General features: G+C 38.8%; 1 protein-coding gene across 1 annotated transcript in view; it reads right to left on the bottom strand.

The window, feature by feature from the left end:
* Nucleotides 1-19,568, bottom strand: part of LOC122808662 (C-type lectin domain family 10 member A-like) — a 96,578-nt gene that overhangs the window by 44,259 nt on the left and 32,751 nt on the right. The window contains exons 3-4 of the mRNA XM_044079638.1: nt 12,568-13,161; nt 407-558 (exon numbers count right to left, since the gene is read on the bottom strand). Coding sequence (XP_043935573.1) covers nt 407-558; nt 12,568-13,161 — 746 coding nt within the window. The remainder of the gene's footprint in view (nt 1-406; nt 559-12,567; nt 13,162-19,568) is intronic.

Genomic DNA, 19,568 nt, shown 5'->3' with positions numbered 1-19,568 from the left:
CAGTCCCCCACATGGGTGGCAAAAGGCTTGTCCCTCTGCAAAAACATCTGTTTTATGTGTTTTGTGATCCTTTGTGGATCAGTGTGTTCCGCAGGCGATGAGTGACAATGGATAATGTCAAGATCAACGATGTCTGTTGTCAGGGAAAGTTAACCTCCTGATAGGCCACATAGATTAGATAGCAGCAAAATAATTAATAATAATAATAATAATAATAAGATTGATATCACAGTACTTTACAGACTTGCAGGCACATCTCCCTTTAGCTGGAATATCACTTACCTGGTCAAGTTTTTGTTAATTAATCTCCTGTAAGTTTATGCTCAATATAAGCTGTGTTTTCTTAAAAAAATATTTATTGCTTTGTGTGTTGCAATCTAGCAAAAGAATGTAAAAAAAATCTTACCTTCTCCTGTTCACAGTTAATCACAACCAAGTCAGCCTTCATGGCTTTGCAAAGCTCTCTGCTTCCCTGCCAGTCTGATATGTTGTTGGAGAAGAAGTAACAGCTGTGTCTAAACAGCTCCCAGGCCGCAGGGCAGCAGTCAAAGTGCTTTCCTGTTAGAGGAAACACAAAGGCACGTACAAGGTCAGTAACAATTAACTAACAGCTGATACTTCCGTCCTAAACAAGGTCTGTACCTTGGTAAAATACAGTACAGATGGTTTATGCAGAACCATTTCCCTTGCATTGAGAACGTGAGGTTAGGCTCGGAGACAGCAGAACTAGTAGCCCTATAGACAAAGCAACCAGTCCTAAAGGGTATTAGTCAAATGGCTGTTATATTCACAAGGAGAAAAGGATTCAATTATGAGGCAATGACAAAGTTTTGAAGGACTTGACGTTATGTTAGATGTATGGCATGCATTACATTCTTAATCATAAATATTTCATGGTATCATTTATGAGCCAATGACTAAGTTTTGAATGACTAACGTTATGTTAGATGTATGGCATGCATTACATTCTTAATCATAAATATTTCATGGTATCATTTATGAGCCAATGACTAAGTTTTGAATGACTAACATTATGTTAGATGTATGGCGTGCATTACATTCTTAATCATAAATATTTCATGATAAATGTGGTAATATATTTAGAAACAAAGATACAATACTTTGTAATTGTGCATTGTTTACAGTATAGTACAAATTAAGCTTGCAGCTTTCAGATTAACGATTTACTTCCAGGTGGTACCAAATGGGCAGATGTTGAAAAAGTGAGAGAGGCAATGAGATAAGCTGGAGCTGCAGGCTGACAGAGGATAAGGGAAGACTGAGTGAGGTGGTAAAAGCTAGAATGAGAGGGGCTGCAGCCAATTGGCACAGAGTGTCAGGGGTAGTGTATGACAGAAGAATGCCAAAGAAGCTGAAAAGTAAGGTGTACAAGACAGTGGTGCAACCAGTACTAATGTATGCTACAGAAACGTGGGCAGTGAAGGCAGAGCATCTGATGAACTTGAGATGATGGAGATAAAGTGCCTGAGATGGGTGGTAGGATGCACACTGAGGAAAGCAAAAGAAATGAAGACATCAGAGCAGAAGCCACAATAGACCCATTTACAGGGAAGGTCAAGAAAAACAGATTATGGCAGCTCAGTTATACCTGCAGAGAAGCAGGAGAATATTTGGCAAAGCAAATTTGGGAGAGACACGGTAAAAGGCAAGAGGAGATGAGCACATCGATTCCAAGAGATGGATGGATTACATGAAAGAAGACCACCAACATATGGGCCTGACTATTGAAGAAAGTAGGAGAGGGGCAAGTGATAGACAGAAGTGACAACAGGTGGCATGTGACACCTTGTAGTCATGTTAAGCAACACGTCTAATGAGAAGTGACAAAGCTAATCACTCCAGCATGTACCAACCTGTTATATGATGTGCCATCTTACTGTACAATTTATTTATTAAAAAGGGAAATAAAAGAATAATTCATTCATTCATTCAGGTTCTGAAACTAGTTTTATCCTATTCTTGTAGGGGAGACAGAGCATGTCCCAGGAAGCAACAAGTAGGAGGCAGAGAGTCTATCCTATTCAGGAGGTCACTTCAGTACAGGATACAAATTCACTTGTGCCATGCATGTACACACACACACACACACACACACACACACACACACACACACACACACACACACACACACACACACACACACACACAAACACACACACACTCACACAGACACAAATACACAAACACTCACACACTACTGGCAATTTTCAGGACCTCCAATTCATCTACCAAGTGCCTTTGGAATGTGGGAGTCACCTGAGAAACACAATCATGACTTCACATAGGATATGCAGAATATGCATGATGGCAAAATTGAGAACTAATCACTTTGAGGAAGCAATGCTAAAGGCAACAAACATGTTTTTTATATCACTAAATTACACAGAGTTAATTTGACATTGCTGGTGAGTGTTCACAGAATTTGACTTTTTAATGCATGTGTGCATGTCAATGAAACTGTTATATGCAAGTAGTCAGAATACAATGTATTTTGTGTATTTGTTCTATGAAGACCTAGGGTGGCCATGGTGGTGCAGCGGGTAGCGTGGCTGCCTCACAGCAAGAGGTTCTCCGGTTCAATCCTTGGCTGGGGTGCCTTCTGTGTGGAGTCTGCATGTCCTCTCTGTGATCGAGTAGGTTTCCTCCGGGTGCTCTGGTTTCCTCCCACATCCCAAAGACATGCTGTAGGTGGATAGGGCACACTAAATTGGCCCTAGGCATGAGTGCATGTGTGCCTTCTGTGGAAGGTTGGGCACCAGGCTGGCAACTCGGCACCATAAAACTCCACTGCCAATCAAGAGCAGATGGTGATCCGCTGTGGCGACCCCTAACCGGGAAAAGCCGAAAGAAGAAGAAGTTCTATGAAGACCTAAGACTTTATGTCAATATGTGGTTATGGTTTCAAAAAGGCAGCCTTGCCCTGCTTCATTTTTACTGTGCTTTCTAAACCTGCCACACAATGTGTAATCACAGGAAGCTTGTGTGCGTGTGTGTGTGCGCGTGTGTGTGCGTGCGTGTGTGTGTGTGTGTGTGTGTGTGTGTGTGTGTGTGTGTGTGTGTGTGTGTGTGTGTGTGTGTGTGTGTGTGCGTGTGTGTGTGTCTGTGTGTGTGTGTTTTGAGTAAGTGTGGTCAGAGTGATTCTCGATCACAGCTTCGGTTCATTGCTTTTCCCTGGCATTTTACAGTGCTGAAAAAGTGCCAGTCAGTCATGTGTCTCGATCCTAAACACCAGTCAGTCATGTGGCATGATTTTAAACATCGCACAGTATCTGTTTTAACTCCTATTCTTAACTATTACATTAATTGGATAAATGTCATTTTGTTTTCTATCAATGTAGTTAAATATTCCCCCAACATCTTCCTATCATTTCTATACTCATTAAACTTAGCAAAAGTTTGACAAAGATTTCATAATCTTGGAAGTTACTTAGTAAAATTTGTTACAGATCTTGATAAAGCAGTTCCAACTTCCTCATCTTTAAATAAATACTTTCCTCAGAACTACAAAATCTTTGTTTCTTGACTAAAATGACGTTATATGAATGACTAACTTCTTGGTCATACGTGATATTTTTTCTGCAGTTTTACTTCCCACTATTCTCACAAGGATTATACATGGTCAGTCATGAGGTATTTCCAGTTGCCAGGAGAAAAGAGAAAACTTGTAACTCTAGCAGATAAATCCAGGATCAGTCATTAAATACAATGAACCAAAAGAAAACAAATGTCTCCCACAACCATAAGTAGTACGTTTCCAAAACCAAAAGATAATGTGTAATAAAGTAGACAGACACAGAGTAAGTCCACAAAACTGTTTGCCTGTCTGTTTTTCTAAACATTAACTTTTGGTTTTGCAAATGCTTTACTTGTGGTTCTGGGAGATTTTTTTTCTTCCAGTTACATAACTGTGTATTTGTACTATATCATGTTACTGCTAGAATTATTTTTTTAGCTCAGTAGTTACTTACTAAGTTTCTTTATGTATTTTGGCCATTTTGTGTAAACATATTTACTTAATATTTTTTAATTACATTTGCTGCATAACAGGATAGCTCTACTCCACTTCATGAAGGACAGACTATCTATGAATTAACATTTCTGCAAGGATGTTCCTGTGTTCGTTAACAGACTAATGTGTATATCTAACTCCATTTCTGTGCTTATTCACAGATGGATGTGCATGTACAAATGTGTACAGATATGTGCACTCTCATGCTCATTCACAGACTGATGTGAACATATAAGTGTGTTCCTGTACCTGCTCACAGGTGGGTGTATATATAAAAGTGTATTTATGTGGCCATTCACAGACTATGTATGTAAAATGTGTTATTGTGACCATTCACAGAATGATGTGAACGTACAACTGCAGTTATGTACCCACTCACAGACTGATGTGTACATATAATTCTTGTGTGCATTTACAGAATGATGTGTACATATGTGTGTTCCTCTGTCCAGTCATAAACTGATGCGAACAGGTGTGTTTCCCTGCCTATTCCCAGACTGATATGTACATATAAGTGTGTCTCTCTGTATGTTCACAGACTGATGTGTACATATAAATACATATAAATACATATAAATGTGTTTCTGTGCCCTTTCATGGGCTGATGGGTATATATATATATATATATATATATATATATATATATATATATATATATATATATATATATATATGTATATGGATCTACCTTAGTAGATCGACAAGTTAAAAAGCAACGAATTCACCGACGCCAGAAGATCGCAAATCACTTCACCGACGCCAGAAGATCAACAGTGCACAAACACGACATTGCATACACCCGACACATCATACCAACAAACAAAACAAATCCCCTATCCAAAACCCACACACACAACACAAGCACACCAAAATCCTTACAAACGAACACTAACCCATACATACACAACTATCTACAACACTAACCCAAACCCTTACCCTAAGGTCCGTCACTATCGCACACTCACCTAACCCGCGCCCTACAACTCACTCATCCCACCCCTACCCCTACAGACCGCCAACATCGCACACTTACCTTACTTGCACCGTTACCTAACCCGCGCCCTAACCCTAACTCACTTATCCCACCCCTACCCCTACAGACCACCAACATCGCACACTTACCTTACTCGCACCCTTACCTAACCCGCGCCCTAACCCTAACTCACTTATCCCACCCCTACCCCTACACACCGTCAACATCGCACACTTACCTTACTCGCACCCTATCGTCCGTCACTACCGCATACTTACACATCCTTTCCCCATCGCAGTGTTCTCAGCGTCGGTGTCTTCCTCCGTCGGTCTTCTGCCTTGTCGATCTTCTGGCGTCGGTGAAGTGATTTGCGATCTTCTAGCGTCGGTGAATTCGTTTTCACTTTTTTAACTTGTCGATCTACTAAGGTATATCCATATATATATATATATATATATATATATATATATATATATATATATATAGGTGTGCGTTCATGTGCCATTTCACTCTGATATGTACAATACATATAAGTGTGTTCCTGTGCCCCTTTGCAGACTAATGGATACATATAAGCGTGTTCACGTCTGTTCACAGACTGATGTGCATATATGTGTGTTTCTGTGCCCATTCATGAACTGAACTATGTATACTACTGTGTTCATGTGTTCACTCACAGACTGATGTATACATAAGCGTGTTCATATGTCTGTTCACAGACTGATGTGCACATATAAGTTTGTTCATGTTTCATTTCACTCTAATGTATCATTGTAAGTGTGTTTCTCTGTCCGTTCACAGACTAATCATCATCATCTTTCAGCTGCTCCCATTAGGGGTCGCCACAGCGGATCATCTGTTTCCATTTCTTCCTGTCCTCTGCATCATGATTTTTCACACCAACCGCCTGCATGTCCTCTCTCACCACATCCATAAACCTTATCTTAGGCCTTCCTCTTTTCCTGTTACCTGGTAACTTCATCCTTAGTATCCTTTTCCCAATATACACAGCATCCCTCATCTTTAAATAAATACTTTCCTCAGAACTACAAAATCTTTGTTTCTTGACTAAAATGACGTTATATGAATGACTAACTTCTTGGTCATACGTGATGTTTTTTCTGCAGTTTTACTTCCCACTATTCTCACAAGGATTATACATGGTCAGTCATGAGGTATTTCCAGTTGCCAGGAGAAAAGAGAAAACTTGTAACTCTAGCAGATAAATCCAGGATCAGTCATTAAATACAATGAACCAAAAGAAAACAAATGTCTCCCACAACCATAAGTAGTACGTTTCCAAAACCAAAAGATAATGTGTAATAAAGTAGACAGACACAGAGTAAGTCCACAAAACTGTTTGCCTGTCTGTTTTTCTAAACATTAACTTTTGGTTTTGCAAATGCTTTTACTTGTGGTTCTGGGAGATTTTTTTTCTTCCAGTTACATAACTGTGTATTTGTACTATATCATGTTACTGCTAGAATTATTTTTTTAGCTCAGTAGTTACTTACTAAGTTTCTTTATGTATTTTGGCCATTTTGTGTAAACATATTTACTTAATATTTTTTAATTACATTTGCTGCATAACAGGATATCTCTACTCCACTTCATGAAGGACAGACTATCTATGAATTAACATTTCTGCAAGGATGTTCCTGTGTTCGTTAACAGACTAATGTGTATATCTAACTCCATTTCTGTGCTTATTCACAGATGGATGTGCATGTACAAATGTGTACAGATATGTGCACTCTCATGCTCATTCACAGACTGATGTGAACATATAAGTGTGTTCCTGTACCTGCTCACAGGTGGGTGTATATATAAAAGTGTATTTATGTGGCCATTCACAGACTATGTATGTAAAATGTGTTATTGTGACCATTCACAGAATGATGTGAACGTACAACTGCAGTTATGTACCCACTCACAGACTGATGTGTACATATAATTCTTGTGTGCATTTACAGAATGATGTGTACATATGTGTGTTCCTCTGTCCAGTCATAAACTGATGCGAACAGGTGTGTTTCCCTGCCTATTCCCAGACTGATATGTACATATAAGTGTGTCTCTCTGTATGTTCACAGACTGATGTGTACATATAAATACATATAAATACATATAAATGTGTTTCTGTGCCCTTTCATGGGCTGATGGGTATATATATATATATATACATATATATATATATATATATATATATATATATATATATATATATATATATATGGATCTACCTTAGTAGATCGACAAGTTAAAAAAGCGAAAACGAATTCACCGACGCCAGAAGATCGCAAATCACTTCACCGACGCCAGAAGATCAACAGTGCACAAACACGACATTGCATACACCCGACACATCATACCAACAAACAAAACAAATCCCCTATCCAAAACCCACACACACAACACAAGCACACCAAAATCCTTACAAACGAACACTAACCCATACATACACAACTTTCTACAACACTAACCCAAACCCTTACCCTAAGGTCCGTCACTATCGCACACTCACCTAACCCGCGCCCTACAACTCACTCATCCCACCCCTACCCCTACAGACCGCCAACATCGCACACTTACCTTACTCGCACCCTTACCTAACCCGCGCCCTAACCCTAACTCACTTATCCCACCCCTACCCCTACAGACCACCAACATCGCACACTTACCTTACTCGCACCCTTACCTAACCCGCGCCCTAACCCTAACTCACTTATCCCACCCCTACACACCGTCAACATCGCACACTTACCTTACTCGCACCCTATCGTCCGTCACTACCGCATACTTACACATCCTTTCCCCATCGCAGTGTTCTCAGCGTCGGTGTCTTCCTCCGGTCTTCTGCCTTGTCGATCTTCTGGCGTCGGTGAAGTGATTTGCGATCTTCTGGCGTCGGTGAATTCGTTTTCGCTTTTTTAACTTGTTGATCTACTAAGGTAGATCCATATATATATATATATATATATATATATATATATATATGGGTGTGCGTTCATGTGCCATTTCACTCTGATATGTACAATACATATAAGTGTGTTCCTGTGCCCCTTTGCAGACTAATGGATACATATAAGCATGTTCACGTCTGTTCACAGACTGATGTGCATATATGTGTGTTTCTGTGCCCATTCATGAACTGAACTATGTATACTACTGTGTTCATGTGTTCACTCACAGACTGATGTATACATAAGCGTGTTCACATGTCTGTTCACAGACTGATGTGCACATATAAGTTTGTTCATGTTTCATTTCACTCTAATGTATCATTGTAAGTGTGTTTCTCTGTCCGTTCACAGACTAATCATCATCATCTTTCAGCTGCTCCCATTAGGGGTCGCCACAGCGGATCATCTGTTTCCATTTCTTCCTGTCCTCTGCATCATGATTTTTCACACCAACCGCCTGCATGTCCTCTCTCACCACATCCATAAACCTTATCTTAGGCCTTCCTCTTTTCCTGTTACCTGGTAACTTCATCCTTAGTATCCTTTTCCCAATATACACAGCATCCCTCCTCAGCACATGTCCAAACCAATGTAATCTTGCCTCTCTGGCTTTGTCTCCAAACCTTCCAACCTGAGCTGCCCCTCTAATATACTTAGTCCTAATCCTGTCCACCCTCGTCACAGCCAGTGCAAATCTTAACATCTTTAACTCTGCCACATCCAGCTCTAACTCCTGCCTTTTTATCAATGTCACTGTCTCCAACACATATAACATAGCTGGTCTCACTACCCTCTTGTAGACCTTCCCTTTCACTCTTAGCCTGGCCTTCTGTATATACTTTTACAAAGCACTACAAGTTAGATTTCTTTTCCAGGTCTAACTTTGCTAAGACCAGGACCTTTCTCCAGGGGCTCCTGGACCCTTCCCCTTCCACCTCCCAATTGTTCTAACTATGGTAATCTACTCATATAACTAAGGCTACTGCAGCAGTGATCAATATGAAGATCATAGTACAGTTGTGTAAGTAAAGTTACTGTAACAGTAGGTGTTTCAATGATGACTGCTGTAGTAGCCACTCCGCCCCCCTTGTTTTTTGGGGTGTATACCTTTATTTTGTGTTGCTTCCAGCAGTGCCCCTTCAGGGCTCAGAGGGAATATCTGCTTTGTGTGGTTTAATTTCTTCAATTTCTCATGTCATTACTCATTGTTGAAAGTCTGTACATGACTCTGTAGACCTACATCCATGGCTGTTGCCACTGGTACTGAGGTGAGGAGGTTTGCCCGGCTACATTACTGTTTGTTGCTCCTAGCAATATCCCTTCCTAAGCAGGATATAACCCATATAGTTCAAGCTACTGCAACAGAGATCATTCAAACATCTGCTGTTATGGTAAGTTTACTTACGCAATTGTGCTTTCTCTGTGAACTAGTGTAACTCATGCTAAAGTGACATTCTGTAAAACTCATGCATTGTGATGCATAATGCTGGGGGGGGGGGGGGCTGAAGCAGAAATATTCTTTTGTTTACATGTTCACCAAAACAGTAGCCAATATAGGGTGATCTCAGTGCCCAGTACAAGATATTCAAACAGAAATACACACATACATACAAACATATAAATATTTCAGTAACAGTCAGTAATGCCCTTCCAGCCTGACAATATACCAGATCAATTATCCCCATAACAAGTGTCAAGGTTGGTCTTAAAATATTTAAATTAGTGCTTACTTTAATGCAATTTGGTAGTCAGTTGTATACATCAACTGTTCTTTCAGAGAACCAATTAGCGCATCCCTCATTCCTATATAATATTCTACATAGGCTGTCTGATGATTCTGTACTACTCTTTGATAGCCCCAAACATTCCTAGAGGTAGCTATGTTCAAATGCCCTAAATATGTCAATAAGATCTCCTCTTAAATTTCTATGCAAAACACTGGACCAGTACAGCTACTTTAATATTTCATAATATAATGGACTGATACAATGGAAAGAAGGTGCCAGCTTCTCCAGCATCCGGGTCTTCTCTGGTATCCTATTGGTCCTCAGTGCTGTCCAATGAAACAGCAGCACATGACATGATCAAAAGGTAAGCACTCACCAATAAAATACTACTGCATGGTACACCCAAAGGGTAAGTCCTCACCACTGCCCCATGAAGCAACATTATATGACTCAACTAAATGGTAAGTCCTCACCACTATCCAGTGAAACAGCACTAAATGACTTATCCAAAGGTTACGTCCTCACCACAGTTCAGTAAAACAGCACAGTGTCACTCAACCAAAGATTAATTTTTTTGTGTCTTTCGGCTTTTCCCGGTTAGGGGTCACCACAGCGGAACTCCCGTCCGCTAATGACTCAACCAAAGATTAATAATGACTATTAATTCTTAATTGTTTCTGTCTGTTCACTGTGTGATTCATTTTGGCATGTATGTGATGTCTGTAGATTTCAACTAACAGTCCATTTAACGTTGCATATGATTATACAACATCCGATTGTTCACATATTTGTGCACCGAGCAAGCTGCATCTGGCCCTGTAGGAGGCTTGTTTTGTGCATCTGTAACAGTTATACCAAGTTGACTGTCATCAACTAATGTAGGTTGATTTTACTCCAGAATTCCATGTAATATCTGACATACATATGCTGCACGAGTTCTCCTAATATCATACTTTTTGTCCTCCAGCCACCCCCCCCCAGTTAATAATGTTTGTACACATACCTCCCCATCATCTACCAGGCTTTGTTTCTCATGTCAGTTTTCTGTCTGACACACCAGTTTCAGCCTCATCTCCATGTCCTCTAATTTCCTCACTAATCTTGACTGCGTATGTCTCAGAATCCTGGCTGATGTCCAGATATTTCACACCAGCAGAGGTCCCCTTCTCTACTGCAGCTCTGAATCAGTTACAACAGTGAATCAAAATAAACTTTAGACTTCATTCTTTGAAGCCAGAACTGCTGCTGTGCATTAACAGGAAGTAAAGTCAGAATTATACAGGAAGTGCTTATCTGTAGATGGGTGGGTTGTGAGCAGAGTGGAAGGGACTTCCTGCTGCTTTTAGTACAAGTTACAGCCAGTACGACGTATGCCATTCTTTATGGACGACATCTACGAACAGCATTCTGCAGCTTGAAACTCAAGTCAGGCATTGGTTAACTATAATTCAATGTAATACCAATTAACTGTCCTCTGAATGTTCTCTTCTATAACCCTAATGTCTCCTTCAGTCAGACTGGTTAAATAATGTTACGTGGAGCAGATCACCTCCGTACATACAGAAATGTTGGCTATGGAAACACGTACAGCAAAAGCAGAGTTTGCCCATATCTCTTACTAAAATTATCAAAGCTAGTGGAACTCAAAAATTTGAAAAGCATTAACATTTCTGTTTGGTTTGTGTAATTCCTTAACATTCCCAGTTAATATTATCAGACCGTGATCATCAGCGTAACTCTGCTGTGAAGGGAGGTAGAGTTGCACAGCTCCTGAGCTCTAGAAAAATCGGAACAGTCTAGCCAACATTCCTCAGACTTCATTATCCTATGACAAAGGCAATCTTGCTCTGACATACTCAAAAATCAACCGACCCAAGATATTACAAAGCCGGATTTGTTCCTAATTCTGTCCAGCTGTTACTTACATTCATGCTCAGTTGTTACTTACATTCATGCTCAGTTGTTACTTATATTCATGCTCAGTTGTTACTTACATTCATGCTGCCTGACTGTTCTAGAAGGAACTAGGCGGAGCTGGTATTGCAGTTACATTGTAGCAGGATTCCTTGTTTGGAGATGGTGTGTGTTGATGCATTGGGGAGGGAATTCACATCAAAAGATACATTTAATAAATAAAGAACAGGAACAGTGATTGCATCTGAGAAATACACATGCACTGAACATTACTGTTCCTTGTTTCACATCTTTTGCTATTTTAAGAACTCATTTGTGAACATTTGATGTATATAAGCCCTATATCGTAACCATAAAATTCCTCGGGGTATTGGGACATGTGTGTGTGTGTGTGTGTGTGTGTGTGTGTGTGTGTGTGTGTGTGTGTGTGTGTGTGTGTGTGTGTGTGTATGTGTGTGTGTAAGTGTGCCTGTAGTGACTCAGTGGATGAGATGTTAAGATCTCAGCTCACTGCTGTAGGGTCTGGGGTTCAATCCTGAATTTGGATATTTTCCTAATGGTTGTCTGTGTTTTGTTGAATATTTCTGTTTTCTTTGGACTCCAAAAACATGCTGGTCAGTTAGTTATTATAAATTTTCCCTACATTTTGCAATTACTCTTGGGCCCTGAGGTGCAGTTTAGGGTTTAAAAGTGTCTGATATAGACCAATTCACCCACCCAGTTAACAAATGAATAGATAAAGTTAAATAAACTACAATTTTATGTACATTTGAGTGTTTTCCAGACAAAGACATATACAGAAACACTGTCTCTGTTATGTGTGACTTCCATGTAATCATACATTATTATATTAATAAAGCAAAATGTGCAAAACAAACTATATCTTTAGGATTATACCCTAAAACTTGAAAAGATTTAAAAAATGTAACACAGTCCAAATGTGTCTGGGAAATACTGTACCTTTTACAGAAACCAGATTCTGGGATACTTCAGTTTGAGCTCTGTTCAAGGCACTGAGGTCACTTCTGAGGTCGTCAATGTCTTTGTGAAGCAGATTTATCACCATTGTTAGATTAGTGACATTCTGTCCTTGATTGCCTATTTGTGTAAGAGGGTCATTAAGCGCTCTGATTTTCTCTTCCAGCTGACACTGAGCTATTGTCTCATTGAATTCAAGCTGACAGATAAAGCTTGTCTTATTACTGTGCAGGGCTTTGACCCCATCTAAGTCATACTGAAGGCTTGTCTGATTGTCAAACAATCCTTGGACCATGTCCTCAAGTTGACTGTGCAGGCTTGTCTGATTTTTAGTCAGTTTTTGAAGTTGCTCAAGTTGACTTTGAAAGTTTTCCTGATTATACGTCAGCTGCTGAACCTCTTTTATAAGCTGACTTTGAATCCCTGTCTGATTGCCAGTCGCAACGGCGATCTCTTGTTTTGCTTCCATGAGCTCCAGCTGCATTTGCTCCTGATCCGAACTCAGCCTTGAGTGGTTGTTACCCAGCAAGGTGAGCCTTTTGGTTAACTCCCCAAACTGCGCTGCCAACTTCATATCTATAACATGGAAAATTAGATAAAAGTGAAGGTTAAAAAACAAAAGTCTTAACATAAGGCCAAACACCAAGCCACCTGAACCTGGCATGATGCCAAATTATTATAATCATAAGTCTAATTCCAGAATCAGTACTGTAATTATTCATCTGTGTTTATGTTCCATTTATTGTGATATTGTTGACAGTGGTATTATTTGTGTTCATAATTTTTAACCAATTAGCTTATAATGATTCTTAATGCCATGACAGCTAACACAGTGAAATTACTAAAGTTTTCTGCAAAAAAAGTATTGTGGTGATGTTATCAAAACTGTAATAAAGTCAATTACATTAACTTCTGTACAATATCATGAGATAATCTTAATTAATGTCACACAGTCAACGATACATAATATTAAGCAAACTGAGACACAAGCCTAACACATATAAACTTAAAAGTACACACACAGAAATAGCATGTGTGCTTTTATGACTCGAATAACTTGGGCTAGCTATACCTGAAGTGCTTTTACTGGAAATTTTCCAGTTGTACAATTGTGAGCAATTGATTTAGTTTTTCTGGTATATCTTTAAAATCTAATAAAGAAACACAACACGTTGGATAAAAAGAACTTTATCAGAATAGCAAAGCTTTCGGGTGAAACCCTTCCTCAATACTGAAACAATTACATTCAAGACATCACTTGTTTTAAATAAGAGCCCACAAGTCACATGATAGCAGCTCATATCATGTGACCAAAACACAAAATCAATACTATACATATAAAATACATCTAAATACACGTCATAATGTAATACGTTGCAACTTCATTAAAATGGGTTTAAGACTTATAGCAGAGTTTAGGCCAGGTGGACGATCTGCTGCTAATCGTAGTATCCACTCATACTCTCTAGTCTCAAGGATGTTATTAATATCCCCACCCCTAACAGAAGATATAACAGTGTCTATAACTCTAAACCTAAACTTATGTTCAACCCCACAAAGTTGTGTATGCTTAAATAAAGCATTATTTACATTTTCCCTCCTAATCTCAGATTTGTGTTCAATTATCCTATCCCTTAACTTGCGTGTAGTCTTACCCACATAGAATGAAGAACACTTTATACAAGTAGCCATATACACAACATTAACCGTATTACAGTTTGCCATAACATTAAACTTGTAATTTCTATTAGTAGTAGGGTGAATATAGAAAGAAGAAGTAGAACTATCAACAATATCTACACAACAAGAGCAATTCAAACACTTACTATACCAAAGCGAGTCAGTCCAAATAAATTCATACTTGCACCAGTTTTAGATTTACCCTTAAAATCCTTGTAACATAACCTACTCTTAATAGTTCTCTTATTTCTATAAGAGAAATAGGGTTTGCTACCCAGTAGCCTACAAATCTCAGGAGATGCAGTCAGTACCGACCAGTACTTGTATATAATATGCTTAACAGAAGAATCTCTGTTGCCAAAAGTGGTCACATACCTAACTGTATTATCCCTACATGGTTTATCAAGTGGTTCAGAAATTAAAATATTATCAAAATCACCAACTTTTTTTAAAATATGGCGGGTATAAGGTAGTCCTATTATGTATAACATAGGCCTTCAACTCTGCTAATAGTTTACTATCATAGCCACATGTTAAAAATTCATTATACATTTCATCTAATTGTGCAAAAAAACATGAGTCATTAGTATTGAGTCTACTTACTCTAGCAAATTGTGCCTTAACCACACCTTTAAAAACATGAGGAGCATGCATACTATCATGATGTATATATCTATTTGTGTGCACATCCTTTTTAAAGATAGTAGTGTGTAACAATCCATCATTTAATCTAACCTTTACATCAAGAAATAATGCTTCATTTTCAGATATAGTTGTTTTAAAAGTTAAAAAAGAGGTAGTTGTATTTATATATGATACAAATTGCTCTAAACCTTCTAATGAGCCCTTTCAAATCATAAAACAATCATCAGCAAATCTCTGATAAAAACAAATATTACTATTCAAAAAATTATAACCATTATGTATATGCTGTAATTCCCATTGATGTAAGACCAAATTTGCATACGTATTAGCAACAGGTGTCCCCATAGCACCACCATTAAGTTGCAAATATAACTGTTGATTAAAAACAAAAATATTATTGCTCAAAACCAGCTCTAATAGGGAGCAAATGTTTTGAACAAAATTAACAGACAATGTTCCCTGCATTGTCAAAAATTCTCTAATAGATTCAACTCCATAATTATTTGGTATAACAGTAAAAAGGGATACAATATCCACAGTTACAAACAAGTATTCTCCTGTATTAATATTATTATCATGTAAACTGTTATACCAAATAGATAATTTATTCAAAAAATCGCCAGTATCCTTCAATATATTACCACATTTAACTAAAAAAGGGTATAGCTGTTTTTGCAAATACACTGATATTGGCTCTGTAACCCACCCAATACCAGAGACTATGGGTCTCATCGGTGGATCCAATAAGCTCTTATGGATTTTAGGTATACCATAGAGTTGAGGGATGACCGGACAAGGTACAGTAAAAAAGTGGAACAAATTTAAGTGTATATCACCATTAATTTGTAGTTCATACACAAACATATTAACGTTGCTAATATATTTCTTAACGTCAATAAAATTAATGCACTTAAACGCCTTGCCATCATTAAGAAGTGAAACAACAGAACTATTGTAATTATCACGATCCATAATGACAACAGCACCCCCTTTGTCCGCTTGTTTAATTATTATATCATCATTCAACTCTAATTTTTTCAAAGCCGTATACTCATTATATGTTAAACTATAGCTCGTTCTAACATCAGTATTATCAAACAGACTCCTCAATTCAGTTTCACATAGATCATGAAAATCGGTTGTAAAATCTGTTGTTTTAAAATCTGGCAAGTGTTTATTTACTGCATTGTTCTCTTGCTTAGGTTTCTTAGCTATAAATCTTAGTTCATTCCAAAGTGTGCTACTTTACCCCCCACCAAACCTTTCTGAATGTATTATTATAAAATAACTGCCTGTTGTTGCCTTCATGCTTACCCTAGAATCTCTGCTTTTCTCTTTTCCTAGTTGAACTCTACAGTTCCCTACAAAACGGTGTCTAAAGGACTGCAATCAGTTTCTCTCAGCATTTAAACAGAGTAGGTTACACACAAAAAGCATTTGTTAAGCTTTCACTTACAGTGCTGTGTAATTAAGCAGGTCAGCCATAGGGCTCTTTTTTTTCTACTTGAGTGGTTGCCTCCTTCCCCCTGTAACTTAAGTAAACTGACTCTTACATTAAGAGCTATAATACTTACCTTATAGCTTTAGGACACCTTAGGAAATCTTGTAAACTGCAATAGCCCCGCTACATTCGCCCTCGCTACGCTCGGGCGCTCTTCGCTCCCCTCCCTACCCCCAATTTCCTCCCGCCCCCAGTACCTCCAAATTTATAGTACTATAGCCACTCTCCCACTTTCTAGATCCTATCTGCTTTCATCTGGGATAATTCAACCCATCCCCATTCTACTACCTACATTTTAATAGCACCTATTAGCTTTCATCTGGCATTCTCCCATCCCCCTTCCAGTACCTTTACCTCACCACTCTATCTTCTGGTGTTGCATCACCAGGTAAAACAGTTCCTTAACTCACTAGCTGAATCACAGGTAATGATAAACTCCTCTTTACTACCCCTCTTGTTCACACCATACCTCCTTACCTTGTATGAAAACCAGTTTCTCACGAGATTTCAGGTCCCAAAAGGGCATACTATCACCTCAGCTGTAAATCCTTCCACTTTCAACCATACTTACAGTACCAGATCCTATCCAACATCTTGTTCAGTCTATCAACATCTCAACCCCAGACACATTAACATTAGCTCTAGATCCAAACACTACCACAAACTAATAAATTCCTGAAGTTCATCACCAAGTATAGACTCAACCTAATACGTGGTGGTAATATTCACCCCAACCCTGGCCCACTCACTTCAGATACAAATACCCCCTCTATTTGCAATCTAAGTTACAAACCTACAATTAATAGGCCAACTAACTCTCTCCTAGTCTGTCATCTCAATATTAGAAGCATTAATAACAAGGTACATGAATTGCATGCACTTCTGGATGTCCACTCCCCTGAGATTTTCTGTTTATCTGAAACCTGGTTAAAACCTAACACTAAAGACAATGAAGTGTTACCACCTGGGTACAACATACACAGGCTGGATCGTGCTTCGAGGAAGGTGGGTGGGGTAGCTGTACTCTATAAATCTGAGTTGAATGTGACCACATATGTAATACAACCTCCTCAGATTAATAACTCAGAGATTCTTGCCACCAAATTGCAACTTAATAAAAATAAATGCATTAATATCATCTGTATGTACATTCCCCCAGGTAATAATATATCTACATTTGAAGATATCCTGCACTGGCTATCTTGTCACTACCCCCAAGAAACCCTACTATTTGGAGACTTTAACATAGACTGGGGCACCTGTTCCTCAGAATCCCCAACCACCCATATTAACCTGCATGCATTTACACAAATCATATCCACCCCTACCAGGATAGGTAAACCCAACCAAAAAGAAAGTATACTTGACTGGGTACTCCTAAATAGTCACCCCCAACTGTACACCTCTGGTACCCTCCTTGATGGCCTAAGCGATCACCTTCTCACATATGTAATTAAGCACAAAACCATTAATTCCCAACAACCCTTACTCAGAAAGGTTAGAAACAATAAAAACTTTGACAATGCCAAATTCCAACAAGAACTAAACTCATGTAATTGGACTATTCTAAAACACCTCCCCTTAGAGGAAGCAGTAGCATACTTTAACAACAAATTCCTTGAAATCCTTGATTTGCATGCTACTGTTTGTTCAAAGAGAACCAAGGCAAAAACTGCACCATGGCTTTCTATAGAGTCTAAACTCAAAATTACCCTTAGAAACAAAGCATGGGCTTTATGGCATTCTTCTGAAGACCCCCAAGATCACATTAAATACAGGCAATCCAGGAACGAAACCAAAAAATCAATTTTACAAGACAAAAAAACAATACTACTGTAATTTACAGAGAGTAAATCAAAATAACCCTCAGAAGTTTTGGGCAGGTTTAAATAATCTACTACATCCTGGACAAACTTCAACCCCAGTCCCTGCTGCTACTATTGATAAAACCCCTGAAGATGTTTCTGACAGTTTTAACCGATTATTTACTGAGGCAATTCAAGCCCTAGCTAGCCAACTACCTCCTAGCTCCCCTGGTCCTGAAAGTAGCACCCCTAGAAACCTACTCGCGTTCAGCTTCCAACCAGTTGCCACTTCACTTATCCATACCTTGATCAAAAAATTAAAACCCACTACACTTTCTGCTGATCAACTCCCTGCCGAGTACCTACAAAAATCAGCTGGTGCTATTGCTTACACCATCTCAATACTAATCAATCGAACCATAGTAGAAGCTAAAATTCCCACCATCTGGAAAATATCCTAAGTAATCCCACTTCACAAAGGAGGCAGCTCTACTGAATTCTCCAGTTATAGGCCAATAGCTATACTCTCTCCACTTGCAAAGATTATGAAAAAATTTATTCATAGACAACTCATGCACCACCTAATCCAGAATCACCTTATGGCAGACACTCAGCATGGCTTCCGTCCTCATCACAGCACTACTTCAGCACTCCTAGCCTTTACTAACACCATAAACCATAATTGCAACAATAATTATATATCCTCAGCCCTCTTTTTGGATTTTCCAAGGCATTCGATATGGTTGATCACCAACTTTTAATCCACACCCTGCAAACATTCTGTCTAGATACTGGAGCCCTTCAATGGTTTCAATCCTACCTGAATGGTCGACAGCAGGCTGTCCTCTGGCAGAACAAACTCTCTAACCTTCTACCTAACACCCTTGGAGTACCACAAGGCTCTATACTAGGGCCCTTGCTGTTGTCCATCTTTATTAACGACCTTTATACTGTCATCCCAAAAGTCAGCTGTATCCAATATGCTGATGACTCTACTCTGATTTGCTCAGCCACATCTCCAGTAGAGTTATGGTCAGCTACCCAGACCACCTTTAATACAATAGAAAACTGGCTTTCTGAACATCGCCTGATCCTAAATCCCAAAAAAACTAAAATGCTGTTATTTTCACCAACACGTAGGTCTACCGCTTTCACCTTTACCATAAAATCAAATGATGGCACAATAATCTCCCCTGACCCCTCTACAAAACTATTAGGTGTCATCATAGACAATAATCTAAAATTTGACCTACATGTTAACCAAACTATCAAAACCATCAATAAAAAACTAGGGTCACTTTACAGAATAAAAGCCTTCCTAACTCCTCCAGCTAAAATTGTCATAGCTCACT

The sequence above is a fragment of the Protopterus annectens genome, chromosome 8.part0 (genome assembly GCF_019279795.1).
Source record: "Protopterus annectens isolate FY-2018-M chromosome 8.part0, PAN1.0, whole genome shotgun sequence".
In the NCBI taxonomy this organism is placed as follows: Eukaryota; Metazoa; Chordata; order Ceratodontiformes; family Protopteridae; genus Protopterus; species Protopterus annectens.
The sequence above is the reverse complement of the archived record's forward strand: the minus strand, read 5'-3'. Positions and strand labels throughout refer to the sequence as shown.